This window comes from Struthio camelus, chromosome 21, assembly GCF_040807025.1.
Source record: "Struthio camelus isolate bStrCam1 chromosome 21, bStrCam1.hap1, whole genome shotgun sequence".
In the NCBI taxonomy this organism is placed as follows: Eukaryota; Metazoa; Chordata; class Aves; order Struthioniformes; family Struthionidae; genus Struthio; species Struthio camelus.
The window spans coordinates 7,258,909-7,279,206 of record NC_090962.1 but is presented as its reverse complement, the minus strand read 5'-3'; the positions used below and the strand labels follow the sequence as shown (position 1 = coordinate 7,279,206).

The window sequence follows — 20,298 nt, the reverse complement described above, 5'->3', positions numbered from 1 at the left end:
CAGATTTACTGGTGAGCCTCAGACCCATAGCAGCTGAACCTTACAAATATCTCCTCTGAACAGTATGCGATTTAAATGCAAAAGCTGCACATTGGTGCAATAAGAACTGGGACTTCTGTCAGCACTTTGTGTGTAGATCATTCACAGGCTTTCTGATAACTGAATAAAGTATCAGGGTGGCCTATACAGCAACATAAAGGCCACGTACTGCTATTTTCTCTTGGTTTACTGTTTGATATTGTAAGGCCAACTAATGTAGTTCACTTTGCAGCTTATCTACCGTTAAGTGCCTTTGGTAAGTAAAACCAAGGGCAAATGAAGGTCTGCTTGCTTACTGTATTAGGAGAAACCTTGGTTCACCTTGTCCTTAGGTAGCCAGCCCTTTCACATGCTTACTTTACTTTTAGATGATTCAGACATATTATGGAATAACACAAGTTTCTTTTGTCCTTGTTCTTTAAAGAAATACTAGCAAGCTGTATAAAAAAGAAGTAACTGCTAAGATAAAGTAGTTAAGAGATTTATGTCCTTTTAGGATCGTTCCAACTCTGAATTTTTTTTACTGCAACTATGTGCTGACTAGAGACTGACAGATGAAAATTGTGTTTTCAGTGATTTAACTTCTTCTATTGAAGAAACATTCCCAGCCAGCTGCAGTTCAGAATGTAACCCAGCAACTTCTTCTAATTAGTCAGACGTTTACCTATATAACCTAATTCCCATTCCTGTCACATGGAACAGACCACTCGTTAAGTATATGAGCATCAAGCTGTATTTAAGCAGCGCTCGCGATCACCATAAGTAGTTTACACAGACGCATCAGTTTCTGTTGTGTCTCTGACCAGTTGGCCTAGGACTTGCAGATATTTCTGAGCCGCTTCATAGTCCGGGATTGTACTAACATTACAGGGAAGATGTCCCTGGCTGGAAGAAAAGTCATGAGTTATAGCTGGTTGTCTAAGTCGACAAGAAGCAAAAGCAGAAGTTGGTGGTTTTTCGTAGGAAACAGTGTAGACGCTGTTCATCACTCCAGCTTCTTTTTTGTGCCATTTTTTCATTAGCTGCTCAAGAAGGCCATAGTTGGTGGGTGGTTCTGAAACAAGAAATGATTAAATATTATAAACGATAGAGTTAGATTGATGGGTATTTTTGCTCCACCTGTTCATAGGGAACATTTGTACTATTTTGACAATGTGTTAAGGACAAAACTGGGATTTCTTTTGCTCTCAGAGCATGTGTGCCTACTCTTTGGCTGAAAGGGAAAATCACTGTTAGGTATCAATGCGATGTTAGTGATGATACAAATGTAAGCAGTCCTGATTCCTCGTAGTCTCTCTGGCATGTATGAAAAAATTAGCAGAGCTGTACGTATCACTTAAATTCAGAGACACAATAATAATCAGTGACTGTTCCAGTTTTCTATGGAAAAAAAATTCAATTTTAAGAAATTTGTGAAATTATGAGCTAAATTCTCCTCCCAGTTACACCTCCCAGTTCTCCTTGTTTTCAGCTGGTTTTGCATTATTGCATAGAGGAGAGAAGTTATCCATTGTTATATGGATAACATTTCCAGTTTTTCAACCAGAAAAATAAGCCACTGACTGGGTAAGAAAGTAGTGAAAGGTTGCTGCAGAAGATCTGGTTTCAGAACGAATTCTAAAACTGAAGGTGGTTCCTGGCTCTTAGCCTATTCATTGACCAGTACACAGTGTTGCATCTGTTTGAATTAATAATACCAAAAACTACCAAGATTGGGGAAGTCTGTTTTCTCAGGAATCCAGGCCAACTTGCGTCCATTCCATCTGCGGAGGGGAGGCAGCAGAGTGTTGTGACCATGTCTATTGTAGCTATCATCGTACTCTGATACTAAGTTTCGGCTGCTTGGCTCCTCATGATGTGTGAAGAAATGCTGCTTTGGGAGTCCCTGAAATGAGATGTATATGATACCATGCTATTTGTCTCTGTGCATAGCATTCAGATAGTTTAGCATGCTTTTAAGTCAGATTGTGCCATCAGTGATAGCACAAAAATTTGTGAATACTTAACGTTACTTACTTATAATATAATCCCCAAGGCATCTACCTTTAAAATAAGGTGAATTTCCAATCAAATTAAGCAGCTGTTTGTGTATGTCATGGGACATATTTATCTGATTTCAACGTATGCATCAGGCATTTGCAGGTACGTTTAAGCCTGCAACTGAAAAGCTGGTCATATGCTTCCGAAATGTTTTTGGTCATTACCATCGCATATACTTTCTAACTGTCTGTCGGGAGGGAATTTGGGGATGGAGATGCACCTTAGAGGAAGGGATATTCAAGCAGGTGATGCTTGTGGGAAAAGTATTATTCTGAAAGATGTGGGGCTCATTTATGTGCAGTTCTTTCCTGTGAATCAGGGGTGCGCTAATGAAAATAATCTTCTTTTGCTAGCAACCTCCTGCTAAAGGAGGTTCTTCATGTGCGCTGGTCGCCCCAGGACGGAGATACTGGGAAGCAACCAGAGTTTGCTATGTGGTATATGCTGTTTCTCTGACTCTGAAAGGGATCCGACCTTGATCCCCCATATGAGGTAGCTCACACACGTACTCATTTAAGAATATGAAATAGGATTTAAGTATTAGTCATAATTCAGTGCTGTTTGGAGGGCTGGCGTACATAATCTTACATCTGAAATTTCTTTTACGTACCTCAAGTCTCTTCTTAAAGGTTCTCCTTGATGTTTGGTCTGGTTTATGATCCAGGAAGTAAATGAAGTCTGTTCTGTATGTGCTGTTGCTGGGTTTCCCACTGGCTTTTATAAACTAGAAAGATATAAAACACTCACTATAGCTAAGGCAATCTGATAATTATAGAAGTCTGTTCCAGTGCTACTTTCTTCATCTATGTATTTTAACAGCACTTACTTGAAAAGAAGTCTGTGCTCCCTACATTTTCTCAAATGGAAAAGTCAGCTAGTATAACCAGCCATTGTAAAATTCTGGATTGATTCCTTGGTGTAAATATAAGAGGCAATACAGCCCTTAAAAAATCATTCATGATTTGGTGTCACATCCTTTCATTTACAGTGGGATCTAGTGCCTGAAAAGATGAATGGGCTTATTTTCCTCTCTTTGTCCCTAAATCTGTCTGCCACAACAGGCTAATCCTTGCAGGATAGTGTCTAGCGTTTTGCCCCAGCTTAGTTGAAAGAGTACTAAGAAATAGGACGACTTCTATGGAAGACTGTTCCCCTGCTTTTTTCTTCAGTCACAAAGTTCTGTTTCTTAGTATTCCAACCGTGTTTCTGTTTCTTATTTAATCCTCTTTTATAATCTAATGAAATACTTTAAGGATTTCTTTTTTCTACGTGATGTTTACACCCTTAAACTCTCTTTATCTCCTATGATCACATCAGATCTCGTAAATGTCAGGCAAAAAAAAAATAGATCTAAAGGAAGTAGTTTTAGTGGAGTCAGGAGGAATTATCCTAATAGGTCCGATATTGAAGCCAACTGGCACGTTTCAATAAAAATAAAATGTGTAATGATAAAATTTTTCTCAGTTCTATGTAGGACATACAATCTATACAGAAGCTCTGCTAACAAAAGATACACCTGTTTGGCACAGGCCAATGAAATCAACATCCAAATTATTAAAGATACAATTAATGTAAGTATTCATTTATGGAAGGGCTAATGAAGCCTTAGTTGTATAATATTGGTATATAATGTTACACAAGTCTTGTATAGCACTGTGAGCTGAAAGCCATAAACAATGCCCTAGCATGTTTAATGGGCCAATGTTATAGCCAGCGTGAACCACACATTATACCCCATGCTTAGGCTTTGCTTATGTCCTGACTTAGGGGGAACAATGACGGATCATAAGAACAAAATGAATGAATGCAAGCCAATCAAGATACTCGTCCTTCTCCCTTTTATTATGCTTCTGAGATGAGCCTGAACTCTAACTTAGAGTGCAGTGGTAAACTATCTCCAGAGCATTGGTTCTGATCCACTCTATTCCTGTTCTCATCTTTCTTTCCTGATCTTACCCTTTTCCTCTCTTCCAACCAGTTTCCAATTAAAACTTTAGTAGAGTATTTGGGTTCAATTTTCCACCATTCCTGTCCGTCTATTTGCGATGCAGTCATACTTCTTTGTCTCAATACCCTCCTTGTGAGTATAATCACGGTCCTTCCAGTTCTGGGGCGTGAAAGATAACTCAGTAGTCCGGCATTAAAAATAGGGCAGAAAGGGGCTCCGCCTCCAACAGCTGTGTGATCAGAAACATCGGAGATTTGTGGAACTGCTTTGGCTTAGAACCATTCGTGTTTGGTATCTCCACGGTGACTGTCAATCCACTAACTACATTCTAGGCATATTTTTATGATGGTATTTGCTGTTGAGCAAAACAGTGGCTCCTAATTCACTACAGTCAGATGGAGTTTTTTCTCCAATAGAGTTCAGAATCAGAGCCTAAAGTATGTCTCAAAACATTGTGATATAAGTGACGTGCACATTTACACCAACACACTGCACATACATGCACAATACACACAATCTCCTCACAGACAGAAAAAGATACGCTTTATTTGAAACAAATGGGACAAACCAGGATGTCAGTTCAAAATAATGTTCTTATTTATTGACATAGCTATAGATATGGGCTTTCAGCATGGTGCAAAGCATGTACGAGAAAGGTTTACATACTTAGTATTCCACCTAACAACTGGAGTAAGAGCCTTGTTTATCATTGTAAATGGCTGCCTTTGATTGACTACCCATCACTTGATACCAAATATCCTAAAAAGATATTTTCCTAGGTTGAGGCATGAAGAGACTCCTGGAATGTAAGATGCCTACTGTAAGCCTTTTATGAAGTTAACAATGTTGTCCAGTCCCCTTTTCCCAGCTGGAAACGAAAAACCACTGTAATCATGTAGGCTTATGATTCCATGGAACCCATCCTCAATGTGGTACCAGGTCACGGGAACACCATTGTCTTCTAATCTCTTCTTGTACAGCAGACCGTCGTCTCTCAGCACATCATACTCGCACGTCAAGATGAAAGACTCGGGCTGCTGGTGAACAATAGCATCTTCAGCTAACAGCGGACATAGGTTGGGCTCACAGAATCTTTTCACTGCCTCATAAACTTCAGCTATGCAATCCGTGGGCACAAGTGGCTTGACGCCTCTGACCTTAAATTGTTCAGGGATGTTATCCGGACTCACCCACTTCCTGTACTTCAACCTAATATCTGCAGGAATATGAGAACCTTCCAAGACCTCTTCCACATGCGATGCATCCCCATTTAGGTACTGCAAAGCAAAGAAAGCAGCACGTTCTCGGAATAGGAGAGGGACTCCCCGATTTTGCTGATAGGACGGTAGATTGAAGTCCAGTGCCTGAAGGCCTGGGTAGATCAAGATCTGAGCGCGTAGCTTTGGGAGGTCCGGTCTGCCTGTGAGGGTCTGGCTAACGGCAGCTGCTAGATTGCCCCCAGCACTGTCCCCGCTGACAATTATGCGGGCAGGATCCACCCCATAGTGCTCTATACTCTTCATAAAGTGTACGGTAGCATTAAGACAGTCTTCGTATGCGGCCGGGTATTTGTGCTCAGGAGCTAAACGGTACCTAACACCCAGGAAGAGACAACAACAGTAAGAGAAGGAAGTAGAACATCAGTAGTATTAATTAGGAAATAGTATCTTACAATGACCTGCAGCCCTATTGTTGTTTGGTTTTTTTTCTGAGAATACTTATTACCTTCTAAGTAGGCATTTCCCAGTTAGTGATCACAGATAAGCTGTAATTTGCATGTTCAGTCGCAAGGACTCCGTACAGTAGAATTGCCATTTGATTAAGGAACTGAATGAGCCTTTATAATCCTTTTTTTTTTTTTTTTGCACTGAAAATTGCCTGTGTCTTCTTTACTAAGTAATTTAATCTTTTTGTGCCTCTGCTTCTTATGCAAAATGGGGGTAATACTGCCTGATTTTTCTCTTTTCTCCCATAAATCACAAGTTTTTGGAGCATCTTATTATGTGTTCATATGATCAGCGCAAGGAACCTTGTTCTACTTTAGTTTTTGTTTGGCTTTTGTATATTTTCTTATTGCACCAAATATTGTCATTTGGGTCTTTTCTGATTACATCAGGGCACAAACAGTTAAGCTGTCACTATTTGTTTCTTTTTTGACTTTCTCTGTAAGAAAGAACATCTCCAAAACCAGTGCAACTCTTCTGTGACATGACACACACAACAATAATCTCCAAACAATAGAAATGGATAGTGTTCACTTACTCAACAGATACAACTACTGATTCACTTTCTCTCGATATGTAGCGGCATACTTTTTCATAGGTATCTGGAAAAGAAATGTTTTCATTATTCCTTTGCTAGTGCCTTTGAGACAGCTAAGAAATGTTAATTTCCAGAAGACTATGTATGTGTCCTCAGATTTTCTCCCAAATCACATCCTGAAACCTCCACTTACTTAAATTTTATGCAAAGATGAGAATGTTCTTTCTAAATTACTATAATGCCTCCAGCAAATATCTTACCAAGACTTCCAAATACCCAGCCTCCTCCATGAAAGAAGATGATACCTCTCCTTCGCCCATCAGATGGAGCTTTAGGCTGATAAACCCTAACAGGTACTTTCTTAAACTGCAGATCCTGGATAAAGAGCTTTGGATCCACGGCTAGTCTCCTTCCCCTTCGCATATACCGGCCAAAAGTGATTTGACTGCAAATTCCAGTCTTCTCCAGGATCTTCCCCTGTTTAAAGTAAGAGAAATGAAGGTTTCTTTAAAAGAGTTATTTTAGCCAAGGTATAAAAACTCTGCACCAAACTTACACTGAACTGCACTTGAGGGAAATTTTAAAGAAGCACAGAGCTTATGAAGAGAAAAAAAAGCGATGGTAATATTGTAAAGCATTAGTGCAATATAATAAAATGCCGTAATAACAGCACAAGAAAAGTCAGACTGACCACTCTGAAGGCTGTTCATAGAAGAGCATAATGGCGATGCAAGCATCTCCTAAACACGATCTGAATGGCTTCTGGTATACTAAATGCTGATAGGAGAGTTCATTCTAGCAGGTTGTTTAGTCCTTGCGTTTTCCTTTCATAAACCCATGAAAAAAAGTAAGGGAAAGTAACTCTGCAAGTGGTTTTCTTGATATGAATGTCCAGTCCTAAGAAAGCGAGAGAACCCAGGACAGACGCAGAAAACAGTATTTGTTCTCAGGCTGGCTGCGTCAGTTGTATCAAAGATGAGAGGCGTCTACCATATATCATATTAGCAATTATGAGTCTTCCAGACCATCTTCTGAAGAATCAGGTTGAGAAATCTAGGCTGGACTTACAGCAATTTGACCTCTGGTGTCTGATAAAAATAAATAATTCATCTCTAGCCTGTTAGTCAGGGAAATTTTCCCAAGCTTTCACTTCCTACAGACATTGAAAAATCTATTTCCATTATTCAAATCCAATGTCATTCTGATATCACATTAGAAATTTTATATAGGCTATCTAAATTGGCTCTCTTGGAGTATAAATTGTAATTGTCCAGCACACCATTTTGCTCGTATTTGTTTCATTTACAGCTGATGAGAACAGTGAAATGGTGCATACAGAAACATCCTCAGAAACTTCTGTAGTTCTTCATTGCATAAACCAGTACTCCAGAATTAGCAGACCATAAAACTCAGTGGATTTGCAAATCTGTAATGCTGAGTCCTGCTGTGCAAGTTAGTTACTGCTTCTTATTTGCACGATAGCTGAAGGTTCACCAAGCAGAATCAAGAAGTTTCCTTCCTACTGCTCTTGCAGTGATCTTACAAACTCAAATATAAATCTGATGTAATAAGTGAAGAAACAAGAAGAAGGTGGGAACCAGTTGAAATAATGGACTCAAACAAATAAACTACTGCAGTTCATCTGTGTATTCAGTTACTAAACAGGATCCTAATCTTAAATGCCTTAATGAGAGCCTATCTTTATCCATTCCCTTGTGGGCCTCTAAACATGATTAAGACGACCAGGTAGCTTTGAGAGTAAATTTAGAGAGGATGTAAGTGGTGTAAGAAACAGCATGCAGGAAAACAGGCCTGTGTGGGCAGCAAAGGGGATGTTGTAGCTAGAGTGAAGGCAAAAATAAAAAGATTTCTCAAAATTGAAATTTAACAGCAAGTGACAATAACAGAGGAGGAGCTAGGAGAGCTCTAATGCAGTTTGTGCAATGCTATAAAAGTGAGGTGAGGATTAAGTAAAGCTTCCCTAACCGGATCTTCGTTCCACACACGTCAGCAGCGGCAGGAGCAGTTGAAGGGCTGTAGTTTTCCTTGTGCAAGGTGACTTGGCCTGGAGCTGAGGGCAGTTATCCAACGAAACAGCAGCTTAGCTCTGAACTGGGGGTTCAGATCAACGCTACCACTTATCTCCGCAAACTAGCCCTAACATGCCGCTTTCCAACGTGACATGGGTCCTGCCCGAGGCAGGAGGAAGCAGCGTCCTCACGGAGGGTGCGCCCCCGCAGCGCCCAGCCGCCTCCGCCGTCCCCTCGGGGCTGCAGGTGGCTCCGGAGCCCGGCTCTGGTTGTCCCCTCTCCCCGGGTTTGGCGCAGGCGGCTGCCCGCCCCCGCCGGGGGCGCCCCGGCCCCGCCGCAGCCCTGCGCCTCCCCGCGCCGGTGGGAAAACCCGAGGCGATGCGGGCAACTCACCACGGCGGCCGTGCTGAGCAGCAGCGCCAGGACGAGCCGCAGCTTGGCCGGCTGGTTCACCCCGCGCGGGATGTCGTAGCTGGGCAGGTCGAGCAGCACCGTGCCCAGCGCCGCCGCCGCCAGTAGCAGCAGCAGCAGCAGCAGCAGCAGCAGCAGCAACGCGGGCAGCAGCAGCAGCGCCATGGCCCGGCCCCGGCGGGGCTCCCGGCCCCGGCCCCCGGCCGGCTCGGCCGGCGTCGTAAAGGGCCGTTTGTGACCGCTCCGCAAAGCCGCGGCCGGGGTCATGGCGCGGGCTGCCCCGGGGGAGGCTCCGCTCCGCGCCGCGCCGCGCCGCGGGTAATCCCCGCGCCGGCCGGCAGCGCTGGCCCCGCCGCGGCGCTGGGCACGGCGCTGCCCTTCCAAGCGGGCGGCAAAGCTGCGGGCAGCCGGGGGCGGGGGGGCTGCTGCTTTCCTCCCGCGTCCGTCCTCAGACGGCCGCGTCGTGCCTCGGTCCCGTTAGGGATGCTCTGTCTCAGGGCAGCCTGCAAGCAGCTAGAGGAAGGGCTGCCTCCCCCCCCCCCCCCGAAAAAAAGAAGAGGGATCTCTTCTGCGGAGTTCAAACAGCTCAGATTTCACAAAGAGTGACTCTTCTCTGCTGGGTTGTGCTAGCATTGCAGTTACCTCTTCTGCAAATTATTCTGTGTTACAGGCATTTATTTTTATCATAGATACCGCTGATGAATGTTCTTCCACACAGGCAGACCTAACAATCGTGTAACTGCCTGGGAATCGCAACTGCTATTTAAAAAAAAAATCCTATTCTGGTGAATTTAGGGCGGAAGCTTTAAACATCGGCTCAGTGTATCCCCAGGGAAATCTAAAGAGAGCACAGCATTTGTGGTTTGGGGGTTTTGTTTGTTTGTTTTTTGATTGCTGATTTCCTCAGTCTTACGATTTTTGAGGGTCTATTTTTTCCCCTTCTTTCATCAGCAGGGTGCAATGAAACATCAAGTCAAGGGATATACTCTCTGGTCCTCTAAGGAAAATACAAAACATGGAGGAAAAGATAGAGCACAAATTCTAAAAAATTATTGGGGAATTGTTCTCTGAAAGAACATGAGAATGTTTTGGTTCATATTTTCTAAATCTAAATTAAATCTTCTAGAATACATAGATTGAGACCTCAGTTCATTGAACCTTATTCCCTTTCTAAAACCTGACATGAAGTGTTCCCTCTCAAGTGTCTGTGGCCCTAAGGCTCGGGTAGCATGTTGGAGACATCCCAGAACAAAACAGGAGTTTATAGAGCCAAGACAGTTCCGAATCATGGCAGCCCTTGCTTGTCTCCAGCAAGCTGTCCCATACTAACTCAGGCCCAGTACCGGTACTCTTCTTGCGCACGTCATTCTTCCAAGCCTGCAGTGTATATTGAATTTCCTCACTGAGGTCTTGATCTTTTATTTTTCTATAGCTTTCTCTAACTCTTCCCTCCCTCTCACGGCATACGTAACTTTGCACTTTTCATCTAAATAAAAATCACAGCATGCTTTAGAGCTTATCAGACAGACACAAAAGAAGATCCTGACTGCAATTCCACACGAGTTAGTTAATCCAAGTTAGTCCACACACAATAGCTATACAGAAGTAAATCAGCCTTTTAATTAAGTATAAGGAATAGATCAGATGCTGATTTGAAGGAAAGAGGCTTGAAGGACAGCATATGCTAACACCCAGAAAGAGACAACAGTAAGAGAAAGGAATGTCGTAACTGTAAATGGAAATTATTTCCTACAGCACCTTGGCTTGCAGTGTGTTGTATGCAGTATTTTTTTTTTCTTCAGCAAAAATCAGTGTCACTATCTGCTGAACAGGTATTTTTCCTAGCAAGTTATCAAATAAATAATAGCCAGCAGGATGAAGTTACAAGGATGTAACCTAGCTGGTTCTTCTAAGAGCGCTGATCAGAACTTGGGTGATCCAATTTCATTTTACATTGCTGGTATATGCTGCATCTGGCTTGTGGATGAGATAATTTCTTCAGTTTGCACCTCACCTTCACTTAGAATATTTCTCTTGAGAATTATTAGACTTGCTTTTTCTTCATTTGTTTAGATTAACTATCTGGGCCAGAGGCTGTGTTTTTCTATATTTTTAGTATTATGTATATTAGGATTTAATTTGTATTGTTAGAAAATAAAATTTGAAGCTTACGGGGTGATTACGTCTAACTGAAGAGATCACTGAACTACTGCCTTCCAAGCTTGTTAATTATGCAGTTCTCTACACAGTTTTCAATAGCAAAGCCTTGTAAAAAATAGTCTTTCTTTTTGTATGGTGCCAGCACTGTTCTACGTTGTGTTGGACACATGAACCTCACTTCGGGGTCCGCTTGCGCTGCGTGAGCAGAGTGGCAAAATCCAGTCAGTACAAAGACTTCCGTCTAGTAGTACCAGATAACTCACCCGACGGATATCACCACAGCCTTGGTTTCTCTGGCAGCGTAACGGCATATCTTTTCGTGAGAACCTGCCAAAAAATTTTTATTTCTCATTAGTTGCCCATTCCGTTCCCATGTGAGATGGTTAAGGAGAGTGGAGATGTGCTCTTTCTGTCCTGTCCTCGCCGATCCCCAGCCCTCCCAGACCACGTTAATTCCTCACATCTTTCTTTCTCGTCCCTGCCACCCGCTTCCCCAGCCGCCTTGCCGTCGACGCAATCCACAGCGGTCCGCCAAGCGGCGGAGCGTAAGGGGAAACCCGAGCCCGATTTCGGGCCTCCTCCCAGGTCTCAGGGCAGAATCATCCCCCCGTCCCGCTTTGAGGACCAAGGCAGCCACCGTCAGCGGCGCTCCCATGGGGAGAGCCCTGAGGCACCCTACCAAGGCTGCCGTACAGCCAGCCGCCACCACGGAAGAAGATGGTGCTGGGCCTGAGGCCAGCCGGTGGCGCGCGCAGCCGGTAGAGCCTCACGGGCACACGTGCAAATGCCACCTCCCTCACACGGAGCCGCGGGTCCGGCGGCAGCTGCCGCTCGCTGCGTGTGTAGCGGATGAAGGCAATTTGGCTGCACACCGCCATCTTCTCCAGGAGCCTCCCCTGTTGGAAGAGAAGGAGGGGAAGCTGCACTGCCCTGCGCCGGGGTGGAGAAGACCTGCGCCCGCCACAGATAGGCCCACGTCTCCCACGGCAAAGCGTCTCTGAGGTGAGGAAAGCACCTTCCCTCTCAGTGCTGCCAAGCCTTACGCTGCCATTGCCACCCTCTCACCGCTGCTTTGTATCACCTCCCCACCCAGGCTATCACTCTTCTGAGGTTTCCAAAGAGTTGCCGTTTTCATCTCCCGTAAAACTACCTGGCCTTCCTCAACAGTTACCGGAAGGCCTCCCGAATGGCCTAAGAACACCTGTGCTCAACTGAAGTAGAAAACAAAACAGTATCAGAAACATCAATAGTTAACTTTTAAATAATATAAATAATTAACTTAAACTGAATCATGGAAGCACAGCTCATATTATTTGGGCTGTTACGTTTGGCTTCATCCCTACAGAATAGGTAGGGAAAACTGTAGCTAGGTCTAGTAGGATTTGCTCTACAAAAATTGCCCCCTAAAATCAACAAAAAAAGCATATAAGATGCTGTATACTTTCATCTATGTATTAACACAGCCGGCATGATCCCAGTATCTGCATCTATAACCTTACAGAAAAAAATCACCCCCCAAAAACCCCATTTCTGGCAGAAATCATGGCAAATTAACTCACCATAGCAGATGTACTAATCATATAAGCCAGGACAATGCGAAGCTTTCCAGTATGGTTCACTCCTGGAGGGATACTAGGATTGGAGTAGTCAAATCGAATTGTTCTGATAATTGCTAGTATGAATGAAACAATCAAAATCACCAGCAGTATCACTAGCAATATTAAAAGAAAAGCCATTTCACTTAGCCAGAGGTGCGGTGACTGCACACCTGTCTGTCTTTGATGCAGCTTTCTCAGATACCAGTAAATCTTAGAGCAGCCCAAGTTCATACAGCTCTCCCAGTTAGGTGTCACACACTTTAAAATCCTAGGAAACGTTGTGCAAGGTGACAGCACGCATGGCATTGAAGAGGCAGAGGAGGATGCATATAATCTCCTGTTTAGCTTTACGTTAATTATGAGAATGATACAGGGCCTGGTATTCAATGTGGTATTCTTGGATTTCAGATGGTGTGAATGACTGCTCAGAGATAGCAGTTACATATCAAATGAAGTTCCAGCTTGTGATATGTGTTACTATTTACAATAAGAGACGGCAAACTAATATATGGAGGCTGAATTGTCTGTTGCATATGATTTGCAGCCACAGTGTATTACTTCTTGCGTTAAAGACAGTCTTTAAGTGGTTTGGAATATCTATTTTAACAAGGACATTTAGAAAAGAAAAAGCTAAATATCATGTGTGCTTTTCCAAATAAATATATTGAGTTTATTGCTAGAGTATTTAAATGAAGGAACACATTTACAGCATTTCAAAGGTTCTCTGTTGTAATTTACACAAAGCTCTTAACAGGGTAGCTCTGTCAGGGACAGCTGCGGTTTTGAGTTAAAATTTTCAAGTCAAAAATATCAATTACCTAGCCCATAGCAATTTTATGCAAGTTAGCAAGTGGGAATCGTAGACCTGGATGCTAGACATAATATATAGCACAGGCACTGCATTATAGTGTTGAAATATGAGTACCTTTCTCCTTTACCTAAACGCACCTGGCCTTCTTGGAAGAAAAAAAAAAACATAGTTCAGAATTGAATGAAGTGGATCAGACCAGATGTTGATTTAAAATAATGTTCTTTAAGATTTATTAAGAGAGTAGCAAGTACCTGGTGCAAACAGGTCATTAAAATAGACAGACTGTGCACAGAATACTTCAAACATGACTAAAAGAAACTTTCTCAGCATTCCTTAAACATTTTCACATGTCACACTGTCATGGCTGATCATTAGCATACATTGTCCTATCTAAACCTCTTCTCTGGGAGTATAAAACAAAACCACAGAAAATTGGCAATGCTTATATACTTATGGCTGAAAGAAAATTTTGTCTATAAGCTTTTTAGAAAGTTCACAATATTGTCAAGACCCCTTTTCCCAGCTGGAAATGACAACCAGCCACGATTAAATGTGCTCATGATTCCATGGAACCCGTCCTCAAGGTGGTACCAGGTCACGGGAACACCATTGTCCTCTAATCTCTTCTTGTACAGCAGACCGTCGTCTCTCAGCACATCATACTCGCACGTCAAGATGAAAGTCTCAGGCAGCTGCTGAACAATAGCATCTTCAGCTAACAGCGGACATAGGTTGGGCTCACAGAATCTTTTCACTGCCTCATAAACTTCAGTTGCGCATTCAAGTAGTGCGTGTGGTTTGTAGCCTCTGACCTTAAATTGTTCAGGGATGTTATCCGGACTCACCCACTTCCTGTACTTCAACCTAATATCTGCAGGAACATGGGAACCTTCCAAGACCTCTTCCACGTGCGATGCATCCCCATTTAGGTACTGTAACACATAGAAAGCAGCACGTTCTCGGAATAGGAGAGGGACTCCCCGATTTTGCTGATAGGACGGTAGATTGAAGTCCAGTGCCTGAAGGCCTGGGTAGATCAAGATCTGAGCGCGTAGCTTTGGGAGGTCCGGTCTGCCTGTGAGGGTCTGGCTAACGGCAGCTGCTAGATTGCCCCCAGCACTGTCCCCGCTGACAATTATGCGGGCAGGATCCACCCCATAGTGCTCTATACTCTTCATAAAGTGTACGGTAGCATTAAGACAGTCTTCGTATGCGGCCGGGTATTTGTGCTCAGGAGCTAAACGGTACCTAACACCCAGAAAGAGACAACAACAGTAAGAGAAGGGAATGTCATTAATTGTAACTGTATTGCTGTAAATACTGAAAGTTTAGCCCCAAGTGCTTCCTGCCACCAGTGATACACTTGTTTCCTCAGAATCCTCCCTCTCTCCCCAACTTGTCGTAAATAAACTATGTCTAATGGGACCAAGTGGTGATGATTAACTTATTGGGATCATCATCTATTTCGGACATTGTTCAGAGCTTGAAAGAGACAGGAGAACTCAGCTTGTAACTTGGTCCAGGTTTTAAGGACAGTCATTTAATCAGTTCATGCTTTAACTTTCCATGTGTCAGATAGGAATGATAATGCTTCCTTTTTATGTCTTTGTTATAATTCAGCTATATCCTCATTCTGCAAACAGCTGTAGCAGTATGTGGGTGATGTTAGTTTGTCATTCATGTAGTACTCTCATGAGCATCAAGTAGAGTTAGCTTGAATGAGAATTAAGGAGTAAGATTATTTGACTTACTGCCTGTTTACTATCAATTTTGAGTTTGAAATTGAAAGCATGTACTTTATTATGCGGTTAATGTCTGTAAGCATTATGTGCAGTGTAGTCAGGTAGTTAAAACTTAGTCTCGTTAGTCAGTCTTCAGTGGCTCCAAACAAGAGCAGAGTGAATTTATAAAATCATATGCTTGACAAGTTCCACAGAAACACTTTTCTGAGAGTAGTTGTTGCTATGATCGAGGAAGTTGTAGGTTGATATTCACAGTGTAGGAAATAGTCTCTGAAAAACAGCATGAGGAAGAACTCACCCAACAGATACAACCACTGATTCACTTTCTCTGGCAATAGAGCGGCACAGCTTTTCATGGCTCTCTGAAAGAAATATTTTCATTGTTTTTTTGCCTGAGTATTGATGTTACCCATTGCATAAGGCAGGGAATTGTAAGAAAAGAATATTCTCCCCTTTTTCCTCCCCCTTCTTATATTGCTCTGCAGATCTTAGTATCCCCTCATCTTCCCTTTTCGCTATTCGCTTAATGTATTTTTTTCCCCTGATGTCTGACTGTCCTTGTCTTTAAGAGAAATCAGGTAATGCACAGCAAATGTTTTTTTCTGACAAACAAGAATTAGAAGAGTGCACCTGTCATTACAGTCAAACTTCCTGACTGCCGGAGATCAAGCCACTATCAACTTTACCATTTATGAGGTAGGTACTTCTTTTAGTAAATCTTCATATTTTTTATGTTAAATATCTTACCAAGACTTCCAAATACCCATCCTCCTCCATGGAAGAACATAACTCCTCTCCTTTGGCTGGCAGATGGAGCCTTAGGCTGATAAATCCTCACAGGCACCTTTTCAAACCACAGGTCCTTGATGAAGAGATTTTGGTCTGCTCCCCGCGTCTTTCTACCTTGCATATACCGGACAAAGCCAAGCTGACTGCAGATGCCAATATTTTCCAAAATCTTTCCCTGTTCAAATGCAAAGAGAATAGGGAATTCACTCAGGAGAGTCTGTATTTTCCGAAGTAAAGGAGCTGCATAGGCAGTACACATGGGAGGTCTAAGTTGTGTCACTTAGGAGAATTAGAAAATATTTGAATAGTCGTACAGGTGCAATAACACTGAATAAATAACCATAGAATCACGGGAGGCCATAGGAACCAAGTATATTCCACATCCGCAGGGGTTCTCTGATTTTGAGCGTGATTTTGAGGCTGAGGAAACTAACCAAGCTTTGTAACATGCTGATTTGAATTCACTATAGGAGGTAAGTCTTAGTGTTTCTGACTATATAGAAACATGAGGAATTTATTTATTCTAGCGTATTTCCTAGTTTCCAGACAGAAACAGAACAGCTACAAAGAATATTCTCACCTTATCATTTAACTTGTTTATTTCATTCTTTGTTATCTGCATTGCAGCATACAAATCTGGTTTATGGTATTAATGGGCAGCGATAAAAATAACTGGATTTTCCAGCTGCTTAGCTGAAGTAATCACTTTCTGATTACAACTTCTGTGCAGCCGAAACATGAGAATATATATTATAATCTAGAATATTCCTGGCTGAGAAATAGATATACATAACACACAAACACACACACACACACACACACACACACACACACACACACTCACACACACACTTATATATATTTCATTTTAAATAGTTTGTCCCTGTTGGAGGAGTTGAAGTAATGCATTAAATACAAGCACAACTGTTACTAAAACCTCCCATCATCATAGCTTCTATGTATCTATCATTAACATGGAAATTCCTGATTCAGTAAGATCCGTTGTCACCAAAGACCCCCACAAGTTGGATGCTGGTAAAACTGTTAGTGGAAGAGCTAGAAGTCTTGTGAGCTGACTAGCTGCCCACTCTTTCACAAGCCAGTTCACCTGAAGAAGTTGAACTACCCAGAACTCTTCGTTCCCCTCAAGCAAGGCTGCTATTCTGCTTAGCTGCAGCAGCGGTTACAAACATGTGGTCAAAGGAAATGGAATTCCTTCAGCTTTTCGTGGGCAATGATGTTACCGAATTTTATCACGTGTCATGACAAAAAGATCCTCCCCTTCCCAAAAACAATTTTAACATTTCCCATTTCCGTTTTTATCTTTAAAATAAACACATAGCTGCTCACTGCCCCCAGCCCAAGCGAACCTTGAAAGCATGGCCCAAAGACAGCTGATGTATTCTGAACCCAGAATGGAATCATAAACAATCTAGTATGTATACATATTGTAAATCAAATTATTGCTAGGTTAACACAAAGCATTTTAGAGGCTCAGTTCAAACTTTCAAACCCTTCTGTTAGGCAGTGCTGACATGCTACCTGACGTAAGAGAGCTAGGCAGGATCTGACTGTAATAGTGCTGTGCAGTGCAAAGAGTCTGGTAAGGGTTTCTGTAGCAAATCTGAGCTTCTTAAATACAGCATGCAGCATAATAGCAATATCCTGCTTTCCTCTTTGAAAAGTAATTCCAGGCAAGGTTCAAGCATTGCATTAGGTTTAAAATTTACACGTTCACCTGTCTTCCCCCAGAAATCACGCCAGGTTAACTTACCACCACCGCTGTGCTTATTAAAATCATATGAATGATTCGGAGCTTTACAGGTTGATTCAATCCAGGAGGAATTTCTGAGTTGGAGAAATCAAAATTCATGACGCCTATGACCAAAAGTATGAATGCAGCAATGAAAACTGCCAGGAATAACACCAGTAATATATAAGCAACTGCCATTTTGCCGAGCAGCAGACAAAGTGATCTGAAATGTCTTTGATTTGACCTTCCCAGATATCTTTGACTCATTACTTCCTGATTCTTATATGCCTTTGTTTGTCATAAGGTTTCCCTAGGAAAAAAGTTTCTCTTCCCTTTTTACAAATAAAAGTGAGGTGTGTATCTCTCACTCCTTTATTTGACCAAAGATAAATTGTTCGCAGTTCTGAACTTTGTTGCAAGATCTGTGCCTGTAACATTTCAGAATTTTTGCAAGAAAACAGTCTTCAGCTGTGAGAATATTATTAATAAACCGCACTTAATATTAATTAGAGGTGGAAAAGGGACACAGAGCATTGGTGTGCCTTGAGTTTGTGACGCTATAAAAGACTGCTCTCTGGAGAAGAGTTTATCTGTGATTACGCAGAGGCAGGAGCCTGCATACGATGAATATCACTCCAAAGGGCTAAATGGAATGTCACCAGTTTCTTTTTTTGAAAGATGCACTTATAGAAATGTGCCGTTACCTCAGAATTCCATTTTTTATTGTTGTAGATTCTTTTAAAAATGTGTTTTTAATTAGCAGTTGCAAGGAAATTAAGAAATGTAATCAATATATGTCGGAGTTCCGACATTAATGTCGAATTTCAAAGACGTTACTGTTAAAATTTCTAGGTTTTTGTTTAAAGTAGGTAACTTGCACGCTTACCACAGGCGCAGAGAATAATTCCCTGACATTTTTAAACAGACTGCGTGCATTTTAAATAATCCAAGGTTAAGAGTCTATTTTGGCTCCAACTAAAATACACTAGCAAATAGCAAATAGAGAATAGCAAATAGAGAATACAGGAGAAATTCAGAATGTCTTGGCAGTAGTTATTTTTATTAGTTGAGCTGTCAAAAACACCCTAACATATATTCAGATGCGTTGCATTCTGTTAGGGTTCTTTTCTTCCAAGAGTTTTTTCCCAGCATGTCTTTGAGCTCACCCTTTAAATTTAACAGATGAATAAACTGCAGGCCTAGAGAGCTTGTTTTGTAGGAGGCTGCTGTGTTAAAACAGTAAACATAGATTCTGTGCTACAGAATGTATTATCTGATTCTACAAGTCCTTGAAAGTCTGAGTACAACAATTTCTTCAGTTCCTGACAGGAAAGAGGTACAAATTCCTTGCAGAGTATTTTACCTTGAAATTGGAATCCCCCAGGAATTTCCAGAAGAGAATACAGATTAGTTCTTCCTAAGAAATTAAACAGTTCCATCCTTCCTGGTGTAACTGGGCATCAATTCTGTTATCACACAGAAATTACATACATCATTTGTCCAGAAAGATAGCCCCAAGGTTGTGGGAGTTATCTCTGTGGCTCAAGGGGGAAGGATCTTAACTTTTCCGTTTCAAATGACTACCGCTGTTATGCACATGATTCTGGAAGCGGGTGATAATTTCTAGTGCATTTGTTAAGCATTTTGCTGGGGAAGGTAACTATGTCTCGAATACTACAGAAGTTTGGTGCAGACCAGATTTCAAAAGTTCTGATGCTCAGATCTGTAAGAGTATCTCGGTATGTTTCAATGATATGTCCGAGGCAGCCTTTAGTTAGCAGAAAATTTATTGTCTTATGTAAGGCAATCACAGCCAATCAAACGGTAAAGAAGGAACAAGTTGCTGCATCATTTAAAGGTGGGAGAATGTTAAATGAGCTGTAGAATATCTCCAGATTGTTAGGTGGTTCAGATTTTTGCCATAAATTGATGTAGCTTTGTTGAATTCAGAGATATTTCAGTCTATACAGGCTAGATGAGAAACTAGCCTTATTTTCTTCCTCTTTAGAAAATAAGTCAGAGAACGGGAAATAAAGTGAGGTTTATATCTTTCAACTTCACACTAACTTCAGTATTAGCATTTCCAGGGAGCTCTGCATATCTTTTTTCTGTCTAACAATGAATAACTTCTGTCTTTCCTCTACACCTGTATTCGTTCTTTCAATTCCTTTTTCTTGGCTTCCCTCAAGCTTAGCCCTCCAGGCTGCGGTATGAAGAATACTTCTGACTGACATCAGCTGAAAAGATTGCATTGCAATTAACCCCATCCTCCATTACTTACCACTTAATTACAAATCTCTTTAAACTTCCCTAACCTCTGTGGAATTAATCACAACCTCTCGTATGAATTTGGTCCCTTGATCTTCTTTCTCTTCTTCTCTCTGCTCTTTTTCAGTGTCTTTGTTCTACTTTCATGCCTTTCTTTGTCAATGTTAATACAAGAATGTTTTATAGTTTTGTCATGGTTTGACCAGCTTTTCCTGATTAATACTTTGATGGTTAAAAACTTAGCTGAAAAAGTACCTATTTTAGTTGTTAGCAGTAGTGCTTTATTTTTCCCTTAGGAGAGGGTGGGACTCTTAGTTTCCAGAAATGTTTATGACTTAGTTTCTCTTTTTTTTTTTTTTTTGTTACTCCAATTAATTTCTTTCCTTGAGCAAGGAGCTGGTCATCACAATACCTACCTACTAACTATATTTATTTGAATGAATAGTT

General features: G+C 41.7%; 4 protein-coding genes across 7 annotated transcripts in view; 1 reads left to right on the top strand and 3 right to left on the bottom strand.

The window, feature by feature from the left end:
* LRRC38 (leucine rich repeat containing 38) overlaps positions 1-20,298 on the top strand; it is a 149,245-nt gene that overhangs the window by 93,379 nt on the left and 35,568 nt on the right. The window contains exon 5 of one of the 4 annotated variants that reach the window (XR_011135829.1): positions 6,662-6,765. The exons of 1 other annotated variant lie outside the window; for it this stretch is intronic. The gene's annotated coding sequence lies outside the window, so the exon portion shown is untranslated. Of the gene's footprint in view, positions 1-4,806; positions 4,860-5,007; positions 5,042-6,661; positions 6,766-20,298 lie in introns of those variants that run through there. 2 more of the 4 variants (XR_011135831.1, XR_011135832.1) reach the window with 2 other exon arrangements.
* On the bottom strand, positions 562-4,134 carry CFAP107 (cilia and flagella associated protein 107). The gene is made up of 4 exons (XM_009670015.2): positions 4,036-4,134; positions 2,690-2,803; positions 1,747-1,924; positions 562-1,093 (listed from the first exon to the last, which is right to left on the bottom strand). The coding sequence occupies exons 1-4, from the start codon at positions 4,132-4,134 to the stop codon at positions 807-809; spliced, it is 678 nt and encodes a 225-aa protein (XP_009668310.1). The 3' UTR covers positions 562-806.
* LOC104140951 (arylacetamide deacetylase-like 4) lies at positions 4,843-8,991 on the bottom strand. Its single transcript, XM_068916179.1, has 4 exons — positions 8,713-8,991; positions 6,550-6,766; positions 6,290-6,353; positions 4,843-5,620 (listed from the first exon to the last, which is right to left on the bottom strand). Exons 1-4 carry the CDS (start codon positions 8,893-8,895, stop codon positions 4,843-4,845), a joined length of 1,242 nt encoding a protein of 413 aa, XP_068772280.1. The 5' UTR covers positions 8,896-8,991.
* Positions 13,502-17,801, bottom strand: LOC104140948 (arylacetamide deacetylase-like 4). The gene is made up of 4 exons (XM_009669985.2): positions 17,605-17,801; positions 15,789-16,005; positions 15,340-15,403; positions 13,502-14,547 (listed from the first exon to the last, which is right to left on the bottom strand). The coding sequence occupies exons 1-4, from the start codon at positions 17,779-17,781 to the stop codon at positions 13,773-13,775; spliced, it is 1,233 nt and encodes a 410-aa protein (XP_009668280.2). The 5' UTR covers positions 17,782-17,801; the 3' UTR covers positions 13,502-13,772.